This window comes from Petaurus breviceps, unplaced genomic scaffold (assembly GCF_028583685.1).
Source record: "Petaurus breviceps papuanus isolate PSGF00001 unplaced genomic scaffold, PetGlider_PUasm1.0 183, whole genome shotgun sequence".
NCBI classification, from domain to species: Eukaryota; Metazoa; Chordata; class Mammalia; order Diprotodontia; family Petauridae; genus Petaurus; species Petaurus breviceps.
In genome coordinates, this window is record NW_027185791.1 from 20,329,929 (window position 1) to 20,354,422 (window position 24,494).

General features: G+C 38.9%; 1 protein-coding gene across 4 annotated transcripts in view; it reads right to left on the reverse strand.

Annotated features, from left to right (window-relative positions):
• The window catches only part of FANCC (FA complementation group C), a 209,323-nt gene that overhangs the window by 72,994 nt on the left and 111,835 nt on the right, over nt 1-24,494 (reverse strand). For 3 of the 4 annotated variants that reach the window (XM_069088001.1, XM_069088004.1, XM_069088003.1), the window contains 3 exons: nt 12,991-13,104; nt 11,714-11,778; nt 5,839-6,003 (listed from right to left, as the gene is read on the reverse strand). In XM_069088001.1, the coding sequence (XP_068944102.1) occupies nt 5,839-6,003; nt 11,714-11,778; nt 12,991-13,104 (344 nt within the window). The remainder of the gene's footprint in view (nt 1-5,838; nt 6,004-11,713; nt 11,779-12,990; nt 13,105-24,494) is intronic. The other variant, XM_069088002.1, reaches the window with a different exon arrangement.

Below are 24,494 nucleotides of genomic sequence, written 5' to 3' on the forward strand. Positions count from 1 at the left end.
TACATAAAAAATTAAGTCTTGGTAGAATATTTGATAATGAAGGACGTAGAGTATCTTCAGCATTTTTCAGAGTTGATTGACATTTTGATTTTATAATCTACAGTGCTGAGAATGCTGCTTCACATAAATATGTAGTATAAAATGACAGAAATATGTTTAGGGCCATTCCAGAAATTGTTGGAAATTCTGTCCTAATCCCAAGTCAAAATTTATTTAACATTTTTTTCTTGTTTTTTTCTTTTTCTTTTTGGAGGGCAACTGGGGTTAAATGACTTGCCCAAGGTCACACGGCTAGTTTTTGTATTAAGTGTCTGAGGCCGCATTTGAACTCAGCTCCTCCTGCCTCCAGGGTCGGTGCTCTATTCACTGTGACACCTAGCTGCCCCATTTAACAATTTTTTAACCTTACTTTTTAAACCTGTATGTTTTGATAACATTTGATTTTAAAACTTTGAATTCTAGATTCTTTCCCTTCTTCACTCTTCACCCACCCTTACTAGGAAGATAAGCAATTTAATATAGGTTGTACATGTGTAGCTATACAAAACATTTCCATAGTGGATATATTGTGCAAGACTCACTATATTTCCCTCCATCCTATCTTGCCCACCACTTGTTCTATTTTCTACTTTGACCCTGTCCCTTTTCAAAAGTATGTGCTTCTAACTACCCTCCCCCCAGCCTGCCCTCCTTCTATAATCCCCTCTCTGATCCCCTTCCCCCCTACTTTCCTGTACGGTAAAATACTCAAATTAGTGTGTATGTTATTCCCTCCTTTAAGCCAAAGTCAATGAGAGTAAGGTTGACCCATTCCCTTTCATCTTCCTGTTCTTCCCCTCCTTTGTAACAGTTTTCTCTTGCTTCTTTTATATGAGATAATTTACCCTATTCTGTCTTCCCCTATTTCCTCTCATTATATTCCTTCTCTCACCTCTTAATTTTTATTTTTTAAATATCATCCCTTCCTATTCAATTGATCCTGTGCCCTCTGCCTATGTATACATGTACACATATATACACACACTCACATATGTATTCATACATACATATACCCTCCTATATAAACATATATATGTATATACACACACACATATACATATATGTATATATATATACACATTTATATTCCCTTCAACTATCCTTATACTGAGAAAAGTTTCATAAGTTACAATTATCTTGTTTCCATGTAGGAATGAAAATAGTTCATCTTTGATAAATTCATTATGATTTCTTTTCCCTGTTTACCTTCTCATGCTTCTTGTATTCGAATGTCATGTTTTCTATTGAACTCTGGTTTTTTCATCAAGAATGCTTTAAAGTCCTCTATTCCACTGAATGACCATATTTTCCCCTGAAACATGATACTCAATTTTGCTGAGTAAGTGATTCTTGGTTTTAATCCTAGCTCCTTTGACCTCCGGAATATATTATAACTCCTTTGATCCCTTAATGTAGACGCTGCTAGATCTTGTGTTATCCTGATTGTGTTTCCACAATATTCAAATTGTTTCTCCTTGACTGCTTGTAATCTTTTCTCCTTGATCTGGGAACTCTGGAACCTACAATACTCCTAGGAGTTTTCTTTTGGGATCTTTTTCAAGAGGTGATTGGTGAATTATTTCAATTTCTATTTTGGTCTCTGGTTCTAAAATATCAGGGCAATTTTCCTTGAGAATTTCTTGAAGGATGATTTCTAGGTTCTTTTTTTGATCATGGCTTTTGGGTAGTCCAATGATTTTAAAATTATTTCTCCTGGATCTATTTTCCAGGTCAGTGGTTTTTCCAATGAGATATTTTACACTGCCTTCTATTTTTTTCATTCTTTTGGATCTGTTTAATACTATCTTGATTTCTTATAAAGTCACTAGCGTCCATTTGCTCCAATCTAATTCTGAAAGAATTAATCTATTCAGTGAACTTTTGAGATTCTTTTTCAATCTGGCAAATTCAGCTTTTTAAGGCATTCTTCTTCTCCTTGGCTTTTTGGGGCTCTTTTGCCATTTGAGTTAGTCTGTTTTTTAAGGTGTTATTTTCTTCAGTCAGGTTGTTGACTGACTTTTCAGGATTTTCTTGCATTCTTCTCATTTCTCTTCCCAATTTTTCCTCCATTTCTCTTACTTGGTTTTCAAAATCCCTCTATGGCCTGTAACTAGTTCATATTTTTCTTTGAAGCTTTTGGTGCAGGGGTTCTGACTTTGTTGTCTTCCTCCTGTTCCATGCTTTGATCCTTTTTGTCCCCAAAAAAGGAATCTAAGGTTTGACTGCTGTGCTTGCTTTGCTTCCTTTGCTTGTTCATGCTGCCACTCAATTACTTGACTTTTGAGCTTTTTGCCACAGCAGAACTCTGTTTCCAGACAGGAGAGCTTCGTCCCAAATAACTGGGGTTTTTGCATCTGCCAGAGCTATTAGTTGGGTGCCCTCTCTGAAGCCTCCACAGGCTCTGGTGTCCTTTGTCCAGATCTGTGCTGCCATCATCTACTGGCCCTTAAGTTACTCTTCCTTCTTTATGAGAAAGTCTGGTTCCTGGCTCAGCCTTCGCCTCTCTCCATAGTCCTTTCCCTAATACTTAAGAATTTCAATATCCATGCTGTTATGCATTCTGTCATCTTTATACAAATGACTCCTAGATGTATATATCCCATCCTAACTGCGTTCTGAATTCCTATCCCGCATCACCACACCTGTTGGACACCTCCATCTCAATAACCCATAAGCATCTCAAATTCACATCCAAAATAAACTCATTTTATTCTTGCACCTAAATCTGCTACTCTTCTGAATCTCTCACTTTTGCTGAGGGCCCATAAGCTTCACATAGGCTCTCAATCCTGGACTCTATTCATTTCATTCATCCCTTATGTTCAAACAGAAGCCAAGGTCTGTTAGTTCTGCCTTGACACTTCTCATATGCATTTACTTCTTGTACTCACATGAACACTACCTTAATTTAGGCTTTCAATACCGCTTACCCAGTCTGATGTTATAGGTTCTTAACTGGCCTCCTCACCTCTAGTCTCTTCTCTCTCCTATTCACCAAAATATTCTATAAAGAGAAACTCAACTGTTTGAGCTGTCCTACTCAAAATCATTTAGGGACCCCCTCCTGGCTCTAGGACAAAACATAACACTTCTTAGCCTGACATGTGCAGTCCTTCATAATCTAGCTCCTTTCCCTTCTCGTTTGATTTCATATTCCTCCTCTTGATGCACTGTCCAAACCATACTGCCAACCGTGACCTCCACTGCACATTCCACTTCTCACCCTAGTCAGCTATGACAAGTCAGGCCTCATACCAGGAGTGTGCACTTTTAGAATCCTGCAGGTGATTCTTAGTTCAGGGACTTTCCACAACCCTATTTTGCTTGTGCTCTCTTCTTCAAGAGATTACCTTCATTCTTCTTATTTATGTGTATGCTGAATCCCTCCTGTGGAATATAAACTCCTTAAATGACTTCTATTTCTATATCTCCAAAAGTTTGCACAACAGTGCCTTGCATGGAACAGGTACTAGATAAATATTTGTTGAGTTGAACTCCCAAATACACCTCAGACCCAAAGAGGAAGAAAAATGACTTAGAAGAAACTGGAGGCCTAACAATTTGTGAATTATTTGAGGCTCAGATGAATTTGACTTTTAAAAATATCACTCCAGGAATTTAAAAATGAAAGTTTTTGTTTTGTTTTAAAACATATTAAAGTACCAGTGCCACTGCTTCTAATACTTCCAGTAGATATATGGAGAGTTCTAAATAAGTAGACCAGAAAGTATGGAATGATCATTTCAGAGTCTGGACACCGATGCTTCCATGACTGCAACCACAGAAATGACTGGCCAGAGAATTGAAAAGTTCCTTAAAATTATCAAAACCTCAGTGGGAGAACAAGTATCTGCTGATGAAAAAAGATAGTCCAACTCTAGTCACATGAAGACACAATTAGACTGCTTTTTGGAAGTCAAGACCAAAGACACCCAGTCAGTTTTAACACATTCAGTTCCACTGGTTTATTGTGGTAAACAAATAGCTAGAAAGCCAAATATGCAGCAGGGTCCATGAATCAGAGAAACTGTGGTTTGTAAATGACCACACAGAACATTCAAAGCGATGTCAGGAGGTGAAGAAAAAAGACTTGTAGTGAGTGACTGAATCAGCACCAGAGAATCAACAGGCAGTTCAGATGTTCTGTCTATGGGCAATTATCCATGGAAAGTCTCCAGAACCTTACACCGCTGCTTGTGGAACTTGCTGAGCTGAAGCCACAGGAATTGGACAAGTGAAAGACCACCCAGTGTTTCTGAACAGTCTGTTCCTTATGTATTTACAGAGATAATTTTCCAAACCAAATAAATTGTGTTCATTGCTGGTGGGGAACCTGCTATAATATGCAAAAATAAGAAGGAATGAGGTTGGTGGCTACTTTGCAGAGCCAATGTTTTCAATTTTCTGTCTGTCCATTGGTAGGTGAAGTGTTCTGTTATTTCTATGCAAATGCCTACTTTCCTCCACTTTATCCTGAAAGAATTTTGTTAGGTTTCAAAAAGAATGCTAAAGCAGCACTCTCCTCTGATTTGAAGCTGGTTCAATTTCAGAGTTTTGGTATATGAGGGAAAAGAAAAGTTGCTGAGGTTAAAAATGAGGAATCATCTGTACTTTAGCAAAATGAACTGTTTAATATAACAAGGAGAGGTTAAGGTAAGAACAAAAAAAGAGGGCAATTTATTTAAAAGCAATAGTCCTTTGGAAAAGTTTCAGTAAATGTATAAAGGGAGAAAAACAAGAGATAACATATTTACTCTGTTGACTGATACACATGAGGAAGACTTAAACGTAATTACCTAAACTCAGTGACTACTTAAGAGACACATAAAAATAAAAGACAGCCAAACAGACTTCAGTGAAAATTTAGATTTACTAAGTCATTTTTACTGAGACTTCAGGATGCTAGAAGAGAAAACGTCGGTATATTTCTGAGTATTAAAATCAGTGCCTACTTTAGTATTTGACAAAGACTGACTTATCATAATTCTCTCCATAAATCTGCTTTGACAACATATAGACCCATATCTTTCAGGAAAATGAAGCTAAAATGCTATTTCCAGGAAAATATCTCCCTGTGATTTTTAAGGACTATGTGAGAAAAAATAAAACATTTGTATGAGATCACTTTTCTGGGCTTGTTATTGAAAGTAGTGACTTTTGAGGTATTTTTATTTTTTTTCAAAGCACTACTCTTTGTAAGTAGTAGCGTTACATGTCCGTAAGAATCTAGGAGTTCCCTTTAAAAATTTTAAAGTATTTAAGGAATTCAGGATTTAAAGCAAGTAAAGAAACCTAAATTCTAATAATGATTAAATCATGAGAAATTTTGTTATTGTAATTATTAGTATAAATAGGCATCTTTTACAAAATATAATTAAATCAAATCCTGAAGAGTTTTCTCAATCTCATTATCTGAGACTGAGTAAAATATGTACTTACTAAAATAGCATTTATTTATCTTGAGGAAAGAAAACAGTGTTTCAAATAATTCTAAAGAAAATTACTCTAAATTTGGGAATATAGAGAGCAGCTGGGTGGCACAGTGAATACAGCACCAGCCCTGGAGTCAGGAGGACCTGAGTTCAAATCTGGCCTCAGACACTTAACACTTACTAGCCGTGTGACCTTGGGCAAATCACTTAACCCCAATTGCCCTGCCGTCCCCCTTCCAAAAAGCACAAAATAAAATAAAATAAATTTGGGAATATAGCTCCATATTTCTGTACATTTGCCCACACAAAGCAAAACAACAAAAACATAACATAAATGGGGGAAAAGAATACATTTTATGTGACTTACTGCAAAAAGGCTTCATTTACACCTTCTAAAAACTCAGCAGAGAGGGTTTCGTTAGGCTCATCTCCATGGGAGGTCAGCAGAGCCTCCAGCAGGGGTAAGATATCTGGCAAAGTGAGGAGTGGGACACAAAGCAGGGACATGGCCTTTATTTGTTTGTCTGGAATTCTGGTAAAGAAATAAGATAAATAAATACACATTTTTTAAGATCATATTTAATCATGGAATTAAAAAATATTTAGACTAAAAGAAACCACAAGATACCTGCTTCATATTCCCAACTTCAATCTGAATAACCCCTAAACCATGATAATCTCTCTTATTCTTCATAAGATTTTTTTTTTTTGGCTTTTTGGAGGGAGGAGGGCAGGGAAATCGGGGTTAGGTGACTCGTCCAAGGTCAAACGGCTGATAAGCGTTAAGTGTCAGGGGCCAGATTTGAATTCAGATTCTCCTGACTTCAGGGCCAGGGTTCTATTCACTGAGCCACCTAGCCTCCCCTACAAGACCTTTTAAAAGAAAATTCTACATCCTTCCTTTGTGACCATTCCAATGTCAACAACTCTCATAACTGGGAATTTAACTCACATTTTTACTTTGTTTTGTCCTCAAAGGAAATAGAATAATGGCTATATACCATCACTGTCCATCAAACATTTATCTATTATGTGCAATATTCTATGTGGGGCATGGAAGAATTTTTTTTGAGGTAAAGTTCATAAAACAAACATTTTTGTTTATTGCTCAGTAATTTCAATCATATCCAACTCTTTGTCATGTCATTTGGGGTTTTCATGGTAAAGATGATACTGGAATAGTTTGTCGTTTCCTTCTCCAGTGGATCCATTCTGTCAGGCAATCAGAGATTAAGTGATTTGTCAAGGGTCACACAGCTAGGAAGTATCAGAAGTTGGATTTGAATTCAGAACTTCCTGACTACAGGCCCAGTGCTCTATCCACTGAGCAATCCTGCTATCTCTGAAGAACAGAGAGGAGTTACCTTTAAAGATAAATGTGAATTCATATGAAATTCAGTGACTAAACTTCAACTTTAAAAATACATGCAAAGAAAAATGAAATAAGAGTAGATGAGTGGAGAGTAAAAGCTAAAGTATGACACAACTTTGCCAGAATAGTGTCCAGAATAAGAAAATTCAGAGTGAAATGAGACAGGTAAAGGAAGCTACGAAGAACAAAGAGGAACTTTAAAGCAATAGTTAGGAAAAGAAATGCATCAAAGAAGGGGCAGGATCGAAGTCAAATTTGTCATTCCTCAATTGGTAAATGGCAAAAGGATATGATTGGGCAGTTTTCAGATGGAAAAAATCAAAGCCATCTATAGTCATATGAAAAAAAAGCTCTAAATCACTACTGATTAGAGAAGTGTAAATTAAAACAGCCCCAAGATGTCACCTCACACCCACTGGATTGGCTAATATGACGTATGGGAAAACTGGGACACTCCTGTACAGCTGGTGGAGTTGAGAACCGATCCAGCCTCTCTGAAGAGCAATTTGGAACTATGCCCAAGGGGTCATAAAACCAAGCATGCGCTTGGACCTAGCAACATTACCACTGGGTCTATATTCCCAAAAAGGGAGAGGAGGGGAGGACCTATTTGTAAAAAATATTCAGAGCAGCTCTTTTTGTGATGGCAAATAACTGGAAATTAAAAGGATGCCCATCAGTTGAGGAATGGATGAACAAGTGTGGCATATGATTGTAATGGAATATTATTATGTTATAAGAAATGACAAGCCAGATGATTTCAGAAAAACCTGGAAAGACTTACATGAACTGATACAGAGTGAAGGGAGCAGGACCAGAACACCATCCACAGTCATAGCAATACTGTACGATAAACAACTAAGAACGACTCAGCTATTCTCAGCAATACAATCCCAAAGGATTCACAATGAACAATGCTATCCACCTCCAGAGAAAGAACTGATGGTATCTGAATACAGATTGAAACAGATTATTTTCCAGTTCAAGTTTTCTTCCACAAAATGACTAAAATGGAAATGTTTGACATGATTACACATGTATAACCTATATAAGACTGCTTATGATCCCAAGGAGTGGGGAGAGGAGGGAGGGATGGAAGGACAGAATTTGGAACTCAAAACTTAGGAAAAAAGGCCTGAATGTTAAAAAAATGTTTTTATATGTAATTGGGAGAAAAAAAATAAAATACTATTTTTTAAAAAGGAAGAAGGGCAGGATCACTTTTGGTTGAATGAGACAATGATCCCTGATTCCCTAATGAGGGAAAGAGAGCAGAGATAATCAACACTTACTTTGCTTCTGTTTTCTCTACCAAGAAGAATAATTTTTGACTAGAAAGTACTAAAGAAAAGTGTCTCAGACCATTGCCCTAATTATCCTTAGGGGAAAAGACATCTAGCTCCTTAAATGAGTTCAAATGAACTGAAAGTGACTTATGAGACTACTGAGTCACTGTCAGTGATCCACAGAAAACAGGAAGGGTATCAAAGAAGTGGAAAAAGGCAAACGTTGCCTTTACTTCAAAAATGGAGTAGAGTCTACAAATTGTAGACCAGTGCATTTGACTTTGACAAATTTTTTGTCAAAATTCTAGCCCTCATTATTTAAGGGATGACCAGGAAACATCCAGAAAAGGAAGTGATCAAAAAGGAGTGCAGCTTTACACTGATCAATACCATGACCAGCTTTAAAAGAATTATGGTGCAACACGTTTCCTGGTTCTCAGCTGAGACATGCAGAGTAGAAGCTTGAAATGAGAACAGAGAGAGAGACAGAGAAAGAGACAGAGAGACAGACAATGTGTTGATGTGTATTCTTTCTTGACTTACTTGTTACTTGTTTATTATCTGACCCCTTACAAGGGATAAGGCAAGCGAGGGAATGAGATATTGTGAGTCAGTGGGAAGTGACAGATGTGGGAAAGAATATCAATAAAACATTTAAAAAGACAAAAAAGACTTAGACTGAAATGGTTATGGTATTTTACAGGAATTATTTATTAAATTGTAAGCAGGTTCAAAATACATTTAATTGATTGCACTGATCGTTAATGTTATTTCTATTATTTAAAAATTTAAAAAAATGAATTTTAATATAGAAATGGGTAGTGCCAGACAAACCACAATTCTTTTTCAATCATCTTGCTTTTGGAACACAAGAATGAATGGACAAATAAACAACAGAACCCTAAAAAACCAAAATCTCTTATGATTTTCTCATGGATGAGACAGAGATATGAGCTAGCCAATAACACTGCTACTCATAACTTTTTGTGGTAGCAAAGAATTAGAAATTGAAAGGATGATACCCACCAGTTGGGGAATGGCTGAACAGTTTACATGATTGTAATGGTATGTTATTGTGCTATAAGAAATGACAACAAGGATGATTTCAGAAAAACAAAAATAGCATTTATATTGCACTTTATGGTTTGCAAAGCACTTTACAAACACTACCTGATTTCATCCTCACAACAACCCTTGGAGATTGGTGCTATTATTACCCCTATTTTACACTTGAGGGAACGGAGGCAGAGGTTAAATGACTTGCCCAGGGTCACACAGTCAAGTATCTGAATGCAGGTTTTCTCGACTCTATGCACTGCGCTACATAGTTGCTCACCATTGTGAAGATGGCTGAATCACTGGACCCAAAACGAAGGAATCATTAATGAAGGTTCTCTAATGGAAGGAGAACTACTGGAATCTGTTCCTGGTCTTGAGCTTAAGTCTAACATCTTCATCAGCGATGCTGAAAAAGGCACAGGCGGCAGACATGGTTACTAATCCTGCAGACGATGCAGAGCTAAGAGGACCAGCTAACGCGATGCTAGAAAGCTCAGCCAATATTTTAGGGTGAAATTTGACAGGGTTAAATGTCAATTCTCAGATCCAAAAAAATCAGCCTGTGTAAGACAAGAGAGGCAGGGCCAAGGTTCAGAAGTGTGAGTGTCACACAAACGCAATGTCAGCCAGTCTTGGTGTGATGTGGATGGCGTCCTGCAAGTAACAAGCACTTACAGAAGTAGAGGGGAAGGGACTGAGCACTGATGGAGCACCTGCCATGGACCAGCACTTTCCAGTTCTTATTTCACTTGATCCTCACAACAGCTCTACACAAGGTAGGTCCTCTCATTATTCCTATGGAGCAAACCTGAGGCAAAAGTGAAGGGACTTGTTCAGGATTACACCATTTGTAAGTGTGTAAGCCAGGATCTGATGTCTGTCAGGCTCTCTGTGCTACACTACCAGCTGCTTCAAGTAATGAATGAGCTGTGTGACCTTGGCCAAGTCACTTAAACTTCTCTTTGGCTGGGCTTTCTCCTTTGAAAAATAAGGCCCAGACCTGCAGTACTTCTTTTACACGGCTGTTGTGAGGATGATGAGCCATTTACAGCATTCTGCAGACTTTGTAGTGCTATGGTAAGCATCAGCTATTATTGCTACTGAAGTGAATGTAATCATTTAAAAAGCAAATGTGAAATATGGCTGGCGGCCACAGAGTTTTGTGATATTGAAGCACATAATGAAATCTCTATATGTTTGACAGAAGCGAAGAGACTAAATGCTCATTCCCTGAAAAGGCAGCTGAGAAAACATCAATCATTTCCAATTCATGCAGCTGCATCTCAATCAGAACAATCTACATGTTTATCCAGGGCCTCTCTGACAAAGGATGAGAAGGGAAGCGGCAGCTTCTGCAAATGAAACTTGTGTGGCAATGAGCAACATTCCCAAGCGGAATGGGCTGCCCCAGGAGGGAGCGGCTCTCCTCCTCACAAGGAGCCTTCGAGCAGAGTCTGAATCAGGCCGCCGGGTAGGTCCAGCGTAGGGGGGTCATTCTTCAGCTCCAACTTAAAGGAGTCAACCTCCGAGGCCTCCTCCAATCCGAGATTCTGAAGAGTGAAAGCACCTTCACTCCAAGTGCTGTCCAGACAGCTGGTGATGAAGGGCATGGAACACAAGGCCTGGCGTCAGGGAGGCCTGAAGTCGAGGCTGGCTTCACAGGCAAGTCACTTAACCCGTCGGCTTCAGTGTCTTTATTTGTAAAGTGAGAATAATACAGCGCCTCCTTCCTATGGGCGTTGTGAAAACAAAATGAAACCATCTTTTTTAATCTTTTTTTTTTTGGCTTTTTGGAGAGGAGAAGGCTGGTCAATTGGGGTTTAGTGACTTGCCCAAGGTCACATGGCTAGTGTTAAGTGTCTGAGGCCACATTTGAACTCAGGTCCTCCTGACTCCAGAGCTGGTGCTTTATTCACTGCACCACCTAGCGGCCCCTGAAATAATATTTATAAAGAGCTTTGCAAACCTTTAAGAACCATATAAATGCTGTTATTATTGTTATTAACTAGATCACTAAATGTTCTAGAAGGTGGTTCAGATAAAGGAAAAAAAAAATTTTTAATGAGTGGAATGGTCAAGGACAGGAATGGTTTCAAAGCTTTTGTTTTTGATAAAGAGGGAGAGCAGTGTTAAGAAACATAATTAGCAACACAAACTGTAGAAACTTGGTAGTAGTTGGGGGTGGCAGGAAGCGCATGTGCCTACATCTCCTGCAGCTGTCTCCATTGGCCCCTTTCCCCCTTCTCCTCACCGCTCTCCTTTTCTCACGTCACTCTGACACCTTCTCCCGCCATCTCCTCTTTTAACTCAGATTACTCACATGATGAGGTGGCCTTGCCAAAGCCAACCCACTGCACCTTGACCCTTCCCTGTCTCCCTGGTCCTATGGTCCTCTTTAGCAGACAGCCTAAAGGAATCTTTTCAAATATTCATCATATGAGTAAAATTATGTGTTTTTTTTTTCCTATTTAAAACATCTATCTCAAAATTTAACTGGTTCATTTTAAAACTTGGGAGGTACTTACATTTTTCGAATGCTAAATCCATTAAGATGATTCACTCTGAGTTCGGTTACTAATGATAAGACCATCTGTAAAACAAAATCAGTGAGAGGTTAATACACATTGCAAACAGGATGAGATCAATTCTGTTTGGCTGATGTGAGTGGCATTTCCAGAGAGGTTTCACTCCCCAAACCTCTCAATTTGTTTTATTTTGTCAGAGCCATATGAAAACTGCACCAAGACATATTTGGTTAACTGTGATTTTGTTTAATGTCCGTACTATCTTATTTCTGTGTAGGCACACGAACAAAAATTAGATTGGCTTTCTTAACTGGCAAAAAATTATTCTCTAGGTCAGGGGAGGTTTGAGGGGAATGCTTTGGGTAAATTTAAAAAAAGTAATTAAATCTTAGCTTACTTTTTTATCTTTCAAATTTTTTTTCACTATGAACTTTACAAACACCAACAAATATAAATATAAATGTTTCCATATACAAAGACTAGAAAGAGGCTTGCATAAAAAACTATGAATCTATTACATGTAGAATATTAAGTATACATTAAATTTAGAGTGAGTTTCAGCATTGTGTGGTTAATTGTTTTATGTGTTTATTTTACATCCTGTTACTTCCCTAAAGTTACTGTTTCAATGAATGTTTTAGTTGACTTTTAGGTTCCTGAAGTAAGCTGCCATATCATCTGTAATGGAGTTGTAATTTCATTTCTTCTTGCTTTATGCAATTCTCCCAATCTAGTCTTCTTATGTTATTACTATTGCCAGCATTTCTAGACCTACATAAAAAAGACTTCCTGTAGTACTTTTTAAAAGTATGAACATTTTCTAAAAGTGGCTGAAATTCTGAGCAGCAGAGTACACAGCTCTACCACTAAGATGTGTTATATGATTCAACTGATAGTAATATTATGTATTCTCTAATATAACATGAAATCTTGAAAAAAACCTAAGGATTTCTAAAATGTAGGATTTATCTAATACTACCAGGCACTGTTTACATGAGTCAAGGAAGCTTCTACTGAAACATTTGGATGAACAAATGGGCTATGTTTAAATTTTTTAAAAACTTAAGATTTAGTATAGTCTTTCCAGGCTTCCTTCTCTCTTTGCATAAACACCTCTTTCAAATTTCTTCCTTAAATGGCTGTATATGCGTCCAAGGTAAGAAGATATAAACAGAGCACAGATAAACATCCTTCCTGGGGTAGTGAAATATTTCCATTTACCTTTCTACTGATTCTATGTTTGACAATGGAAACTTTAATACTAAAAGAGTACTCACATTTTTTAGCAATCTAGGAAAATAATCTGCAGACGTATACCCAAGAGCTTGACTCACAATTCCAACTTCATTCAGTCCAAGTTTGGATGATGAAAGCAGATGGCATAATAAACTCTAAAGGAATTATTGGAAAGAGCAAGCATTAATGATCTTTAAAAAGTATATGTTTCTCATACCTAATAGACAGAATACAGTCTATGCAAATGGTCTATTCCAGTGGCAATAAAGTCAAATAGAAATGGAGGCCACTATACCATATATAAGCATCTTTATGCGTAGCATACTGACCTAGAAAACTACATATTAACCTTATCTACGTTTATTTTTATTTATTTTGTTAAATATTTCCCAATCACATTTTAATCTGGTTTGGGCTACTTTTGGGAGTATTATGGGTCCTTTGTATGACAAGTCTGGTCTAGTCTGTCTGGTAGATAGTACCTATTACAAGCAGAAAACAGTGTAATTCAAGACTTGAAAATGGTGAATTTAATTTAAAAAATTTTTCAGTTGACAAAATTATATTTTTGAAAAATGTGTGATCTAACATCAATTTGAAGTAATAAAATTCCCTTTACTACTTTAGAGACAAAAATTTTATTAACTTAAGGAGAAATCTTTTTGTTTTCTCAGAACCTTTTTCTATCATATTTTTAAAAGGTGAGCTTTGTGGAAACAGATATTAAAAATACTAGACTGTATCCAAAACATATTAATTCTACAAATTCCTGGAAAGAGGGACAGGCAGAAAAGAGAAGACATCTCTGGCATGATCAGTGGCATGAACATGAGAGAATGGAGGCAGAAAAAGCAGTGAGTACATATAATACAGAATGTCAAGTAGTTCATTTGGGTTGCAAAGGGTTACATTATGAATCTAGTTGAGGAGAGAAGACTACCTTAAGACATATAAAATTACTGCTTAAGTATATGTACTTATAAGAACAAGAAAAATCTTAGGGAAAAATATCTGTGTGCACTGGAATAACTGAAAAGAGTTCATGAAGGATTTGGGAACTTAAATGTAGATAGGCAGAAAGGAGATGGGAAGGCGATCCAGGAAGCCGAGACTAGTAGATAACATAGGAGAACAAGTATAATTCAGAGAACAGAACTTGGTAATGGGGTGGGCTGTGTGAAGAACAGTAAGGAGACCGTACTTGAGCCAACTAGAATGTAAGTTTAATGTTAGGGACCTTAGGAAACAAGGCTGGACACATAAAACTGGGAAAACAGGAAGGGGAGGTTTGAGGAATGAGGACACAAGTATCCCAGTGAATATGGTACCTATGTCACAACAGTACGCAGCAGAATGGACTGAAGAAGAAAAACAAGAGGGGGAAAGAAGTGACAAGTCAGGAGGTTATTCTAAAAACCAGGCGTGAGATTACAGGATCTGGCCAGGACCTCCCTCCCTCCCTTTCCAGACGGAGATACAGATATCTCACAGAATTTACTAAAGACATCAGGAAGGTCCGCCTTCTTTAATGGGCTCTGAGCACTGCCAGGATCACGTACAGGGTAGTTGTTTCTGTCTGAATGACTAACACTGAAAGTTTGTGAGTCCATAAACTAAATGAATATTAAAAATCTACATTGCCTCATCTTTTCACCCTACCAGCAATGGCAAATAAGATCTGAGTTTCCAAACTAGTAAGGTAAAAAGCTGATTTTTTCCCCAAAGATTCTACAATATGAGAGGTGGAATGGAACGAGCGAGCACTGGCTCTGAAGTCAGAGGAACTGGATTTGAATCCTAGCTCTGAAGTCAGACCTCAGGAAAATCATTTAACCTCCCTGGGCTTCAGGGAGGGAACTGGCCCAAGTGTCACTGGGGTCTATTCAATCACCAGACAGATCGTCTGTGATCCTAGTCTAAGCTGGGTTTTTCACTGCTTCCCTAACATGAATGAGAACCAATGTGGCCTGTTAAAGGTCTTAGCTTGGAAAGGTCAAGGTTCCCCACTGCATCCAGCGCCATCTCCAGTCACTGAAGTCGATGGCTCTGGAGGAGACAGTGAGGCTGGCGACTCTGTTCAGCCCTCCCTCACTTAAATCCAATTCCCTTGTACATCACCGCCCTGAGGTCATGGTCCTCTTAAAAATGAAGGACATATACCACATACTATTGTGCTATAAGAAACGAGGAGCAGGCAGTCTTCATATTTACCTGGAGAGGCTTAAAAGAACTGATGCTGAGTGAGAAGAGTAGAACCAGGAGAAATTTGTACACAATTACAGACACAATGTATGTGTGATGACCACCTTTGATAGACTGGACTCTTCTCAGCAATGCAGTGATATAAGTCAATCCCAAAAGACGCAGGATGGAGAGAAAAATGTGCATCCAGAGAAAGAACTAGAAAGAACTAAGTTTATATCCAGGTGGAAGCAAAATACCTGATCTTTTTCGTTCTCTTATTTGGTTTTATGTCCCCATTTTTCATTCCAGCTGGTACAATCCGTCCTTATAACCTGACCAATGTATAATGTGAAAGTATTTACAGATCCTATACTTGACTATAAAGGCGCCAAGGGGGGGGGGGGACAAAATGTGAAATTCAAGGAATTGTGGAATTGAATCCTGTAAACTAAAAGGAAACAAATTAATAAATAGATTTTTTAAAAAAAATGAAGGACAAACAGCAGCAGCAGATGAAACCGTAAACATCTGTGACGAAATAAACTTATAAATCCATAAGCAGCTTTGTGCTTCCTTCCTTAGCACTATCTCATTCCATAGCATCTCTAATGACGCATTAAGTTTCTTTTTAAAAGATTTACATGCATTAGCCATTCAGAGCAAGACTAATTTTTCTACTGCCACCTAGCGGCACAAAGACTAACAATAATGAAGAACAGAAGGGGCTTTGGGGTCAGGACCTTTGGTAAGAAAAAAATTGTTAAAGGCTTCTACCTCAGAGAGGTCAAACAATTAATAGCTGAATATTCTAAAATAGCTGAAGTGCATGCTGTGTCACTAAGCTCCTATAGTAAAAATATCAGCCACTGTATCATCACAGGGCCCTTATTTTCTACAATATCATTTTTATCTATTTGTTTAAAAATTTCTTTTACAAAGGAAAATCTGTTTATATAAAACAGAACTTGAAATGTTAATGGCATGAAGGCACATTTTCCACAGGTAGAAAGTTTTGAAATGTCACTAAACGTATGGCTGGAGGCCACCTCAGAAGCACTCCGGTTCAGCTCGTGCCCAGAAGGAATCTCTATTATAACATATGACAAGGCAGTCTATTTGTCACAATGCTTTCCTTGACTTCAAGCTTAAAGCTGGCTCTTTGCAGCTAAATGGTCTAAATTTAACAGCCCTTCAAATACTGAAAGCAGTCATCACATCTCAATAATCTTCATGTCATGCAGACTGAAGGCCCCGGGCCTTCCTGGCTGCCTTCGCGCTGGATAACCTTCTGCTTGTCAATAATAATTTTTCTACTGCCACCTAGTGGCACTTGGCCAAAAAAAAAAAGGAAGATATTTTGGAGACAAGAACTTTGATAAGAATAAATTATTAAGTAGAAGAGTCAATATCAACATACAAAGTAGTGAATGCAAGAATGAAGGTTCTGACTCAAGAGTCTAAAGACATTTTAAAAATTACAGTGCCCAAGTGGACCAATTCATCAATAGTCATTGATTAAGCACCTACTCTGTGGCATGTATTGTGCTAGGGGCTGAAATAAAAAGACAAAACTGAAACAGTCCTCCCTGCCAGGATTTTACATTCTATTGAGAAGGCAGCCCGCTCACTGACAATCATATACAAAATGGGGGCAGGTGGCTGGAGCGGGGGGGATCCAGGAGAGGCTTTTCTCACAGGAAGCCCTTTCAGTCTGATCATTCCACTGGAACATAAGGTCACAGATTTACAGCAGGAAGGGGACTCAGAGATCATCCAGCCCAACTCTTTCATTTTATATGAGGAACTAAATAAGGCCCAGGCCAGAGGCTTTAGCCAAAAATCACACAGGTAAAATTTAGACAAGCTTTCTTTCTCACATTTTTCTTTGCAAACTTTGTAAATCCACAAAATCATATCAGTATTGAAAGGAACTTGAGGTTGAGGCACATTTTAACTTCTAGCAGGTCTCTTCTAGGGTGGTTTGCCTTTTCTTTCTCCAGCTTGTTTTACAGATGAGGAACTGAGGCAAATAGGGTTAAGTGACTTGCCCAGGGTCACACAGCTAGCAGATATTTGAGGTTGGTTCCATTTAAACTCAGCTACTCCTGGCTAGAGGCCCAGTGTTCTCTCTACCTAGCTGCTCTTCTAACAGATCTTAGAGAAGAATTCCATGCTACTGGCTAACCTATCATTCAGAAAATTTCCAGTGAGTCTCAGTGGAGACTCCATATTCTGAAAATCAGAAAGGGGCATGGGAAGCAACTACAAGGGATATTCACACCAAAAAAACCCTTTTGAGGTACACTTAAATGAAATGGGCCTGCAGTGCTACATATTTTTAGTTTGTTGGCAAATCTCATAACCCAACTTAGATGCAGTTTTCCTCAATCAATCTTTGTTCCTAAAAGCATTTTCCCCTTAATTGAAACACCCACAGATTATTATTTTATTGTATGCAGCATTTATTCATCCTATAATCTAGGGAACAGGAAGAGGACTTGAACACTAGGCAAGTATTTTTACCACTGTCACTTTCTTCTGCCCTGGCTCCTCAGGGCATACTGCTCTGACAAATTAAGGACAGGACTAGACGTATGATTTCCTTGGTGTAGGGAGCTCTTTAAATTTAAAAATAAACCCTCTTTATCATATAAGTCAGTGTCCTGTCTGCACCCTGTTTTTTAGAGAATTACCATGAGCGCTGAGAAGTGAAAGCATCTGTCCAAGGTCTCAGAGTCAGAATGTGCAGATCTAGGCTGGCTTCTGACACCAACTTTCTACTTGTCCACTATGGACACAGTCTTTCAGCTAAGCTTTTCAAATGAAGCTATGTATAAATGAGTTCAAAATTTTCCAAAATTAAGAGAGGTAAAATGAGCTTTCTTTTAGTGTTTAAATTAACACCATATGTTTTATGTCCCCCCCCAAAGCAATTTGCAATTATTTATATAGAGACAACAACGTGATAAAGAAGAGACAACAGTTTGTGCTATCAGGTTTCATTAAGAGAAATACAAGTCTAGGAGAAGGGAGATGACAGGTCAGGGCACTACCATCTGGGGTCCTATGTTTAGCTTTGCATATCATCTTAGCAAGGAGCCTGACAAGAGAGCATTAAAAGGAAAGGCACAGAGATCATGCTGTGTGATCACTGACTGAATGACCCAGAGATGTTTGGCTTTGAGAAGAGAAGACTTGGAGGCAACATGATAACTTTCTTTAAAGTTAGGTTGTCATGTGGAAGAAGAATTACTTAGACTTTTTCTGCTTGGTCATAGAAGGCAGAAATAGGAACAGTGGATAGGGCTTCCAAAGGGTGAGATTTAAACTTGATATAAGTAAGACAGCGTAAAAACGAGTGCTACACAAAAATGGAGTGGGCTGTGTCAGAAGATGATGGGCTTCTCGTCAGTGATGTTCTTCAAAGTCTGGACAATCATTTGTCTAATGTTTTGTTGAGAATATTCTTATTCATGCAAGAGTAAATGGCCTCTGAGTCCCCACCAAAACCGAGATCCCATGATTCTTTAACTACAAATCAACACTTCTTCCCACTGTGCTGGTGTCACAAAGCACCAAAACGATGTCAAACTACATATTTGGAAAGCACTTAGCATAGTGCTTGGCATAGAAAAATGCTTATTCCCTTCCTTTACTCTTAAAAGAAAAATTTAATTTCAGCTAGGGGGCAATCACAAATGGATAATAAGCCTACTAATTGCAATGATGCTTCATGCCAAATTGCATAACTCTCAATTCCTACTGATTTAATTCAACAAATTCTATAAAGCATTTGCCATGTGCAAGGCACAGATACCAAAACAAAAATGAAAGTCAGTGCCCGTCCTCACGAGGAATTTACAGTCTATAGAACACTATAACCTCAACACAGATCAGTATATTGTTAAGCATGAAGCTAGCGGGAAGGAAGTAAAGAACCAAAAAAGATTTATGGGAAATTTTGAGGTAGCTACGAGTAAAAACTAACAACTGGGAGTTATCAGCTGGTAACTGAACTGAGCCATGAAGAGAATGAAGGTTTGAGAAATTACAGATAAGAAAGGAGTGTGTGACAGGGAGTATCTGTGAACATGGGTGGAGGTTTGGGAATAAGCAGTACTTTGGGGTTGGAACACAGAATGGCTCAGAGAAAGAAGACTGGAAGGGTAGAGTGAATTCAGACTGTGGAGGACTTTAAATGTTTCTCAGGCTGGGCATTTTGTCTTGGTTGTTGTCTTTCATTCTCAAAGGGGACCAAAATGACATCAATACATTGAGGTCAATGTGCAGAGTATCCAACTGTGGCTGATCCGACCAGTATGTGCTTGGAACCATCTACCACGGGTCAGGCACAAATGGTCCATGTGAACATTTGGAGTGGAGACGTTTCTAAATCTGAGCATCTCATGTTTCTTTTGAGCTACAGCAATTCGGCTTTGCTCAAAGAGCACAGTACCTTCTTTGGTGAGAGCTCACCATGCTGGGTGGTCCGGTGTCAGGTCAGGGTCTCCCACATTTCATAATGAATTCCAAAGTTCTTTGGAGAGACTTTAAGAGTGTCCTTAGGGGTGGCCAGGTAGCACAGCGAGTAAGAGCACTGGCTCCAGTGTCAGGATGACCTGGAGATCGAATCCCGGGCTCAGACACTTAGCACCCACCCAGAAATACCTGGCTGTGTAACCTTGAGCAAGTTACTTAACCCCAATTGGTTAGGGGTGGCCAGGTGGCTCAGCGAGTAAGAGTACCAGCTCCAGTGTTGGGATGACCTGGAGATCGAATCCCGGGCTCAGACACTCAGCACCACACCCAGAAATAACTGGCCGTGTAACCTTGAGCAACTTACTTAACCCCGATTGCTTTAAAAAATAAAAGTGTCCTTGTATCACTTCTTCTGACCTCCATGTTAGACTTGCCTTGTTTGATTTCTCCATAAAAAAGTCTTTTAGGCAAACTTATATTTGACATTCAAACAAACTGGATAGCCCATTGGAGCTGTGCTCTCTGCAGTAGAGTTTGAATGCTTGGCAATTCAGTTCAAGAAATGATCTCAATGGGGTGGCTAGGTGGCACAGTGACTAAGTGCACCGGCCCCAGAATTGGAAGGACCCGGGATCAGTTCCGGCCTCAGATACTTAACACCCACACAAAAAAAACTGGCCATGTAACTTTGGGCAAGTTACTTAACTCCAACTGCTTTAAAAAAAAAAAAGAAATGATCTCAGTGTCTAGTAACATATTCTCAGATCATCATTAGAATATCCCAAAGACAATTCAAATGGAATTATTTCAGTTTCTTGGCATGGTGTTGGTAGGGTGTCCAAGTTTCACAAGCACACAACAATGAGGTCAGAACAATGGTTTTGCAGACCTTTAGTTTGGTAGGCAACCTAATGCCTCTTATCTCCCACATTTTCCTTTGGAGCCTCCCAAACACTGAGCTAGGTCTGGTAATGCATGGGTCAACTTCATCATCAGTGTGGGCATCCCTGTAAAATATACTGCCAAGGTAAGTGAACTTACCCACAGCATTCAAAATCTCTTCATTTCCTATAAGCAATGGTTCCATGTGTGGAAAATGTGCCGCTCTGTGGGAGAACCTTTGTTTTCTTGGTGTTACTTGTTATGCCAAAATCAATACAAGCAGCATAAAATAGATGCATACTGTGCTACATCTGAGCCTCAGAGACTTCACTGAGTGTACAATCATCTGGAAATAAAAATCATGTACCAATTCTTCTCCACTTTAGTCTTGGTTCTTAGACTTTTCAAACTTAATGATTTTCTCTCCACGTGGTAACTGACTTTTGTGCTGTTTTCATCCACGTTGAAGGCATCTGACAATGATGCTAAAAAACATCATGCTTTATTCATAAAGCACAGGGTGAGCACATAGCCTGACTTCACTCCACCGGTGACGGGGAAGCCCAGAAGTATCATCCATCATCCAGAATCTATGATTCTGATGAACTTCTCCAGGCAGTCCAACTGTGACATGATTTTCCACGAGCCCTCCTGACTGACAGTATCAAAGGCCTCGGTCAGATCTACAAACGTTGTGTACAGATCTCTGTTCTGTCTGGCATTTCTCCTGGAGCTGCTGTGCTAGAAACACCAGATGGGCTTTTTCTGAAGCCACACGGATGCTCCAGCAAATGACCCTCTTCCAGGTGAAGGATCAGCCTATCAAGGAGGACTCTGACAAGAATCTTGCCAGCAATGACTAAGAGAAAGATCTCCTTGTGATTGTCACAGGACAATCTATCTCCTCTATCTTTTTAGAAATAGACAATGGAGGCATCCTTGAACACCTGGGGGATAACCTCCTCTTCCCATATTAACCTGGAAAGTTTCAGTCAGCTTTTGTATAAGCAGTAGCCCCACAGCCTTGTAAGCATCACCTTGAACAGAATTAGTACCAGGTGCTGTACCACACAAGGGGGGGCCTAATGGTATTCAGTACCTCTTTTGGAGTTGTGAATTCAGCTAGAGAAAGGATGGCTTCAGCCTGAGGTGTGGGGCCAGTGGCTTCAGTGCGGACTGATGGCGATCTGTGGAAAACTCTATGAAAGCGTTTAGCTTGTCCTTCCAGAATCACGGCTTTATCACCAATCAAAGAGGCTCCCTCAGCACTGAGAAGCTGACGTGCACCATAAACAGTCTTCAGGGCATCATAAAAGCACTTTGGATTGTTACTATAAATGTAAAACTGAATTTCAGCGTCCTTCTTACTGAGCCCAGAATCTTGCATCTCTCTAAGTTTTTCTCGCACTTTCCTACTTACATAAGTAACTACAGAAGTCTTGGTGTATGTTAAAACATTAAGCTTTACAGACTACGCCTAACACTTTTGGGACACCTTTTATAAAAATAAAAACAAAGCAACAAACTCAAAGTTGTGGAAATCAGGAGAGGCTTCATGTAGAAGGTGGTGCTTCAAAAGGAGAAGAGAGAAGGCATTCCAAGTATGGCGCAAAGCCAACACAAAAGCAGTGAGATGGGAGATGGAGGAGCCTGTGTCCTTAAACAGAGAGATCAGTTTAACTAGATGACAGAGTGTGGAAATGGGAGCAATGGCAACAAGGCTAGGAAGGCAGGTTAGGGCCAGACAGGGAAGGAGTTCAGAGTTTAAGAGAAGTGATGGGGAGTTGGAAGAACTGATCTGAGTACCATAGTGATGCCATCCGATCTACACTTAAGGAAAATCACTATGGTAGCAGTGCAGGAAGAATTGGGAACAAGACTTAAGGCAGGAAGTCCAATCTCAATCTAAGAATTCCTTGCACATGGAGATTGTTTCATTCATCATATGCATGTTCCTAAGTGCTTAGCACAATGCCTGAAACACAGAAGACACTTAATAAGTACTTGTTGACTGACTGATAGATAGACTAGCTACTATTTCCTGTCATTCTTCCTTTTCTAGGAACTTTTTTCAAAAGGAATCCTTTATACCTCAGTGAACAAGATTGTATGGACAAGATTGTATTTCAGATAGAATGTAAACACTTTGAGGGAAGGAACTACCATTTTTGTCTTCCTACAGCACCCAGGTCAGTGCCTTAGACATAGAACTTATTTAATAAATGTTTGTTGACAGATGTTCTAACACAGCTTATGGAAGAGTGAAATTCTTTTTTATTGGTAGTAGTAAGCCCTATAATATACTCCACCCTTAAAAATAGGCCTGGCCAAATGGTAAAAGAGGCACAAAAATTCACTAAAGAGAAGAAATCCTTAAAAAGCAGAACTAATCAAGTGGAAAAGGAGGTACAGAATTCACTGAAGAAAAGAACTCCTTAAAAAGTAGAATTGGTCAAATGGAAAAAGGTAAAAATCTCACTTAAGAAAATATTCCTTAAAAATTGGAAGAGGGTCACTGCCAGAAAGTGTCACCCCCTGCTTCAAGGGGGACCAAGAGCTATGCTACTGGAGCATCCTTGATCCATTCATTCCCAGCTTGACTGCCCTCCATCTCATTGCCCTATTACCCAGGGGTGGAGGCAAGGGAGATTTTCTCTTTTTTTTTTTTTTTCACATATCAGACTTCAGCATTCCAAGTGAAGTTTCTTGGCTGACTGCTTTATACAAGGAACTAGAAAAAAAAAGTAGAGAACACAGAAGAGGCCGACACCAGCCCTATCCCAGTCCAATTGCACCTTCAAGGTTTTTATGGTTGCACTGCTTGTTTTAGGTTTGCACAGTTTAAAATTATTACTAAATTTGAGGAAAATAAGATTGCTCGCACCTAAAAAAACTTGTTTTGAATCGGGCAATTGGAATCTAATGACTTCATGAGACATCAAGAAACAATAAAACAAAACCAAAAGAAAGAAAAAAATGGAAGAAAAATGTGACCTAGCTCATGGAAAAGACAACTGCCTTGGACAATAAATTGAAGAGACATAATTTAAGAATTACTGGACTGCCTGAAACTCATGAAACTAGATGTCATATTTAAAGAAATTATCAAGGAAAATTGCCCTGATATCCTGGAACCAGAGAATCAGAAAAATGGAAAGAATCTACCAATCACCTGCTGAAGGAAACACCAAAATGAAAATTCCTAGGAATATTTATAGCCAAATTCCAGACTTCCCAGGTCAAAGAGAAAATACTTCAAGTAATCTGAAAGAAACAATTCAAATATTGTGAAGCCACAACCAAGACAACACAAGACCTAACAGTTTCTACAATGTAGGATGGGAGGGCTTGGAACAGGGGTGGGAAACCTGCAGCCTCAAAGCCACATGTGGTCCTCTAGGTCCTCAAGTGCTGTCCTTTGACAGAATATGTTGTGCGAAGCTTGGATTCAGCCAAAGAGCTGGACCTGAGGACCTAGAGGGCCACATGTGGCCTTGAGGTCAAAAGGTCTCCATCCCCAGCTTGGAATATGATATTCTAGAGGGCAAAAGAACTAACATTATAGCCAAGAATCACCTACCTGGCAAAACTGAGTATAGTTCTTCCAGGGCAAAAATGGATATTCAATGAAATAGAAGATGTTTGAGCATTCCTGATGAAAAGACTAGAGATGAATAGAAAATCTGACTTACAAATACAAGACTCAAGAGAGACAAAAAGGTAAACAGGAAAGAAATCATAATGGACTCAATAAGGATAAATTGTTTATATTCCTATATGGGAAAATACTACTTATAAGTCCTAAGAACTTTCTCATTATGAAGTTAGTTAGAAGGAATACACATAGAAAGAGGGTATGAGTGTGAGCTGATTATGTTGGAATGATCTCCAAAAAAAAAAAGAAACAGGAAAGAGTGAGAAAGAGGGATGCCCTGGGAGAAGGGGGAAGGAAGGAGTAGAAAAGGGAAATGTTTCTCACATAAAAGAAGAGCTTTTACCA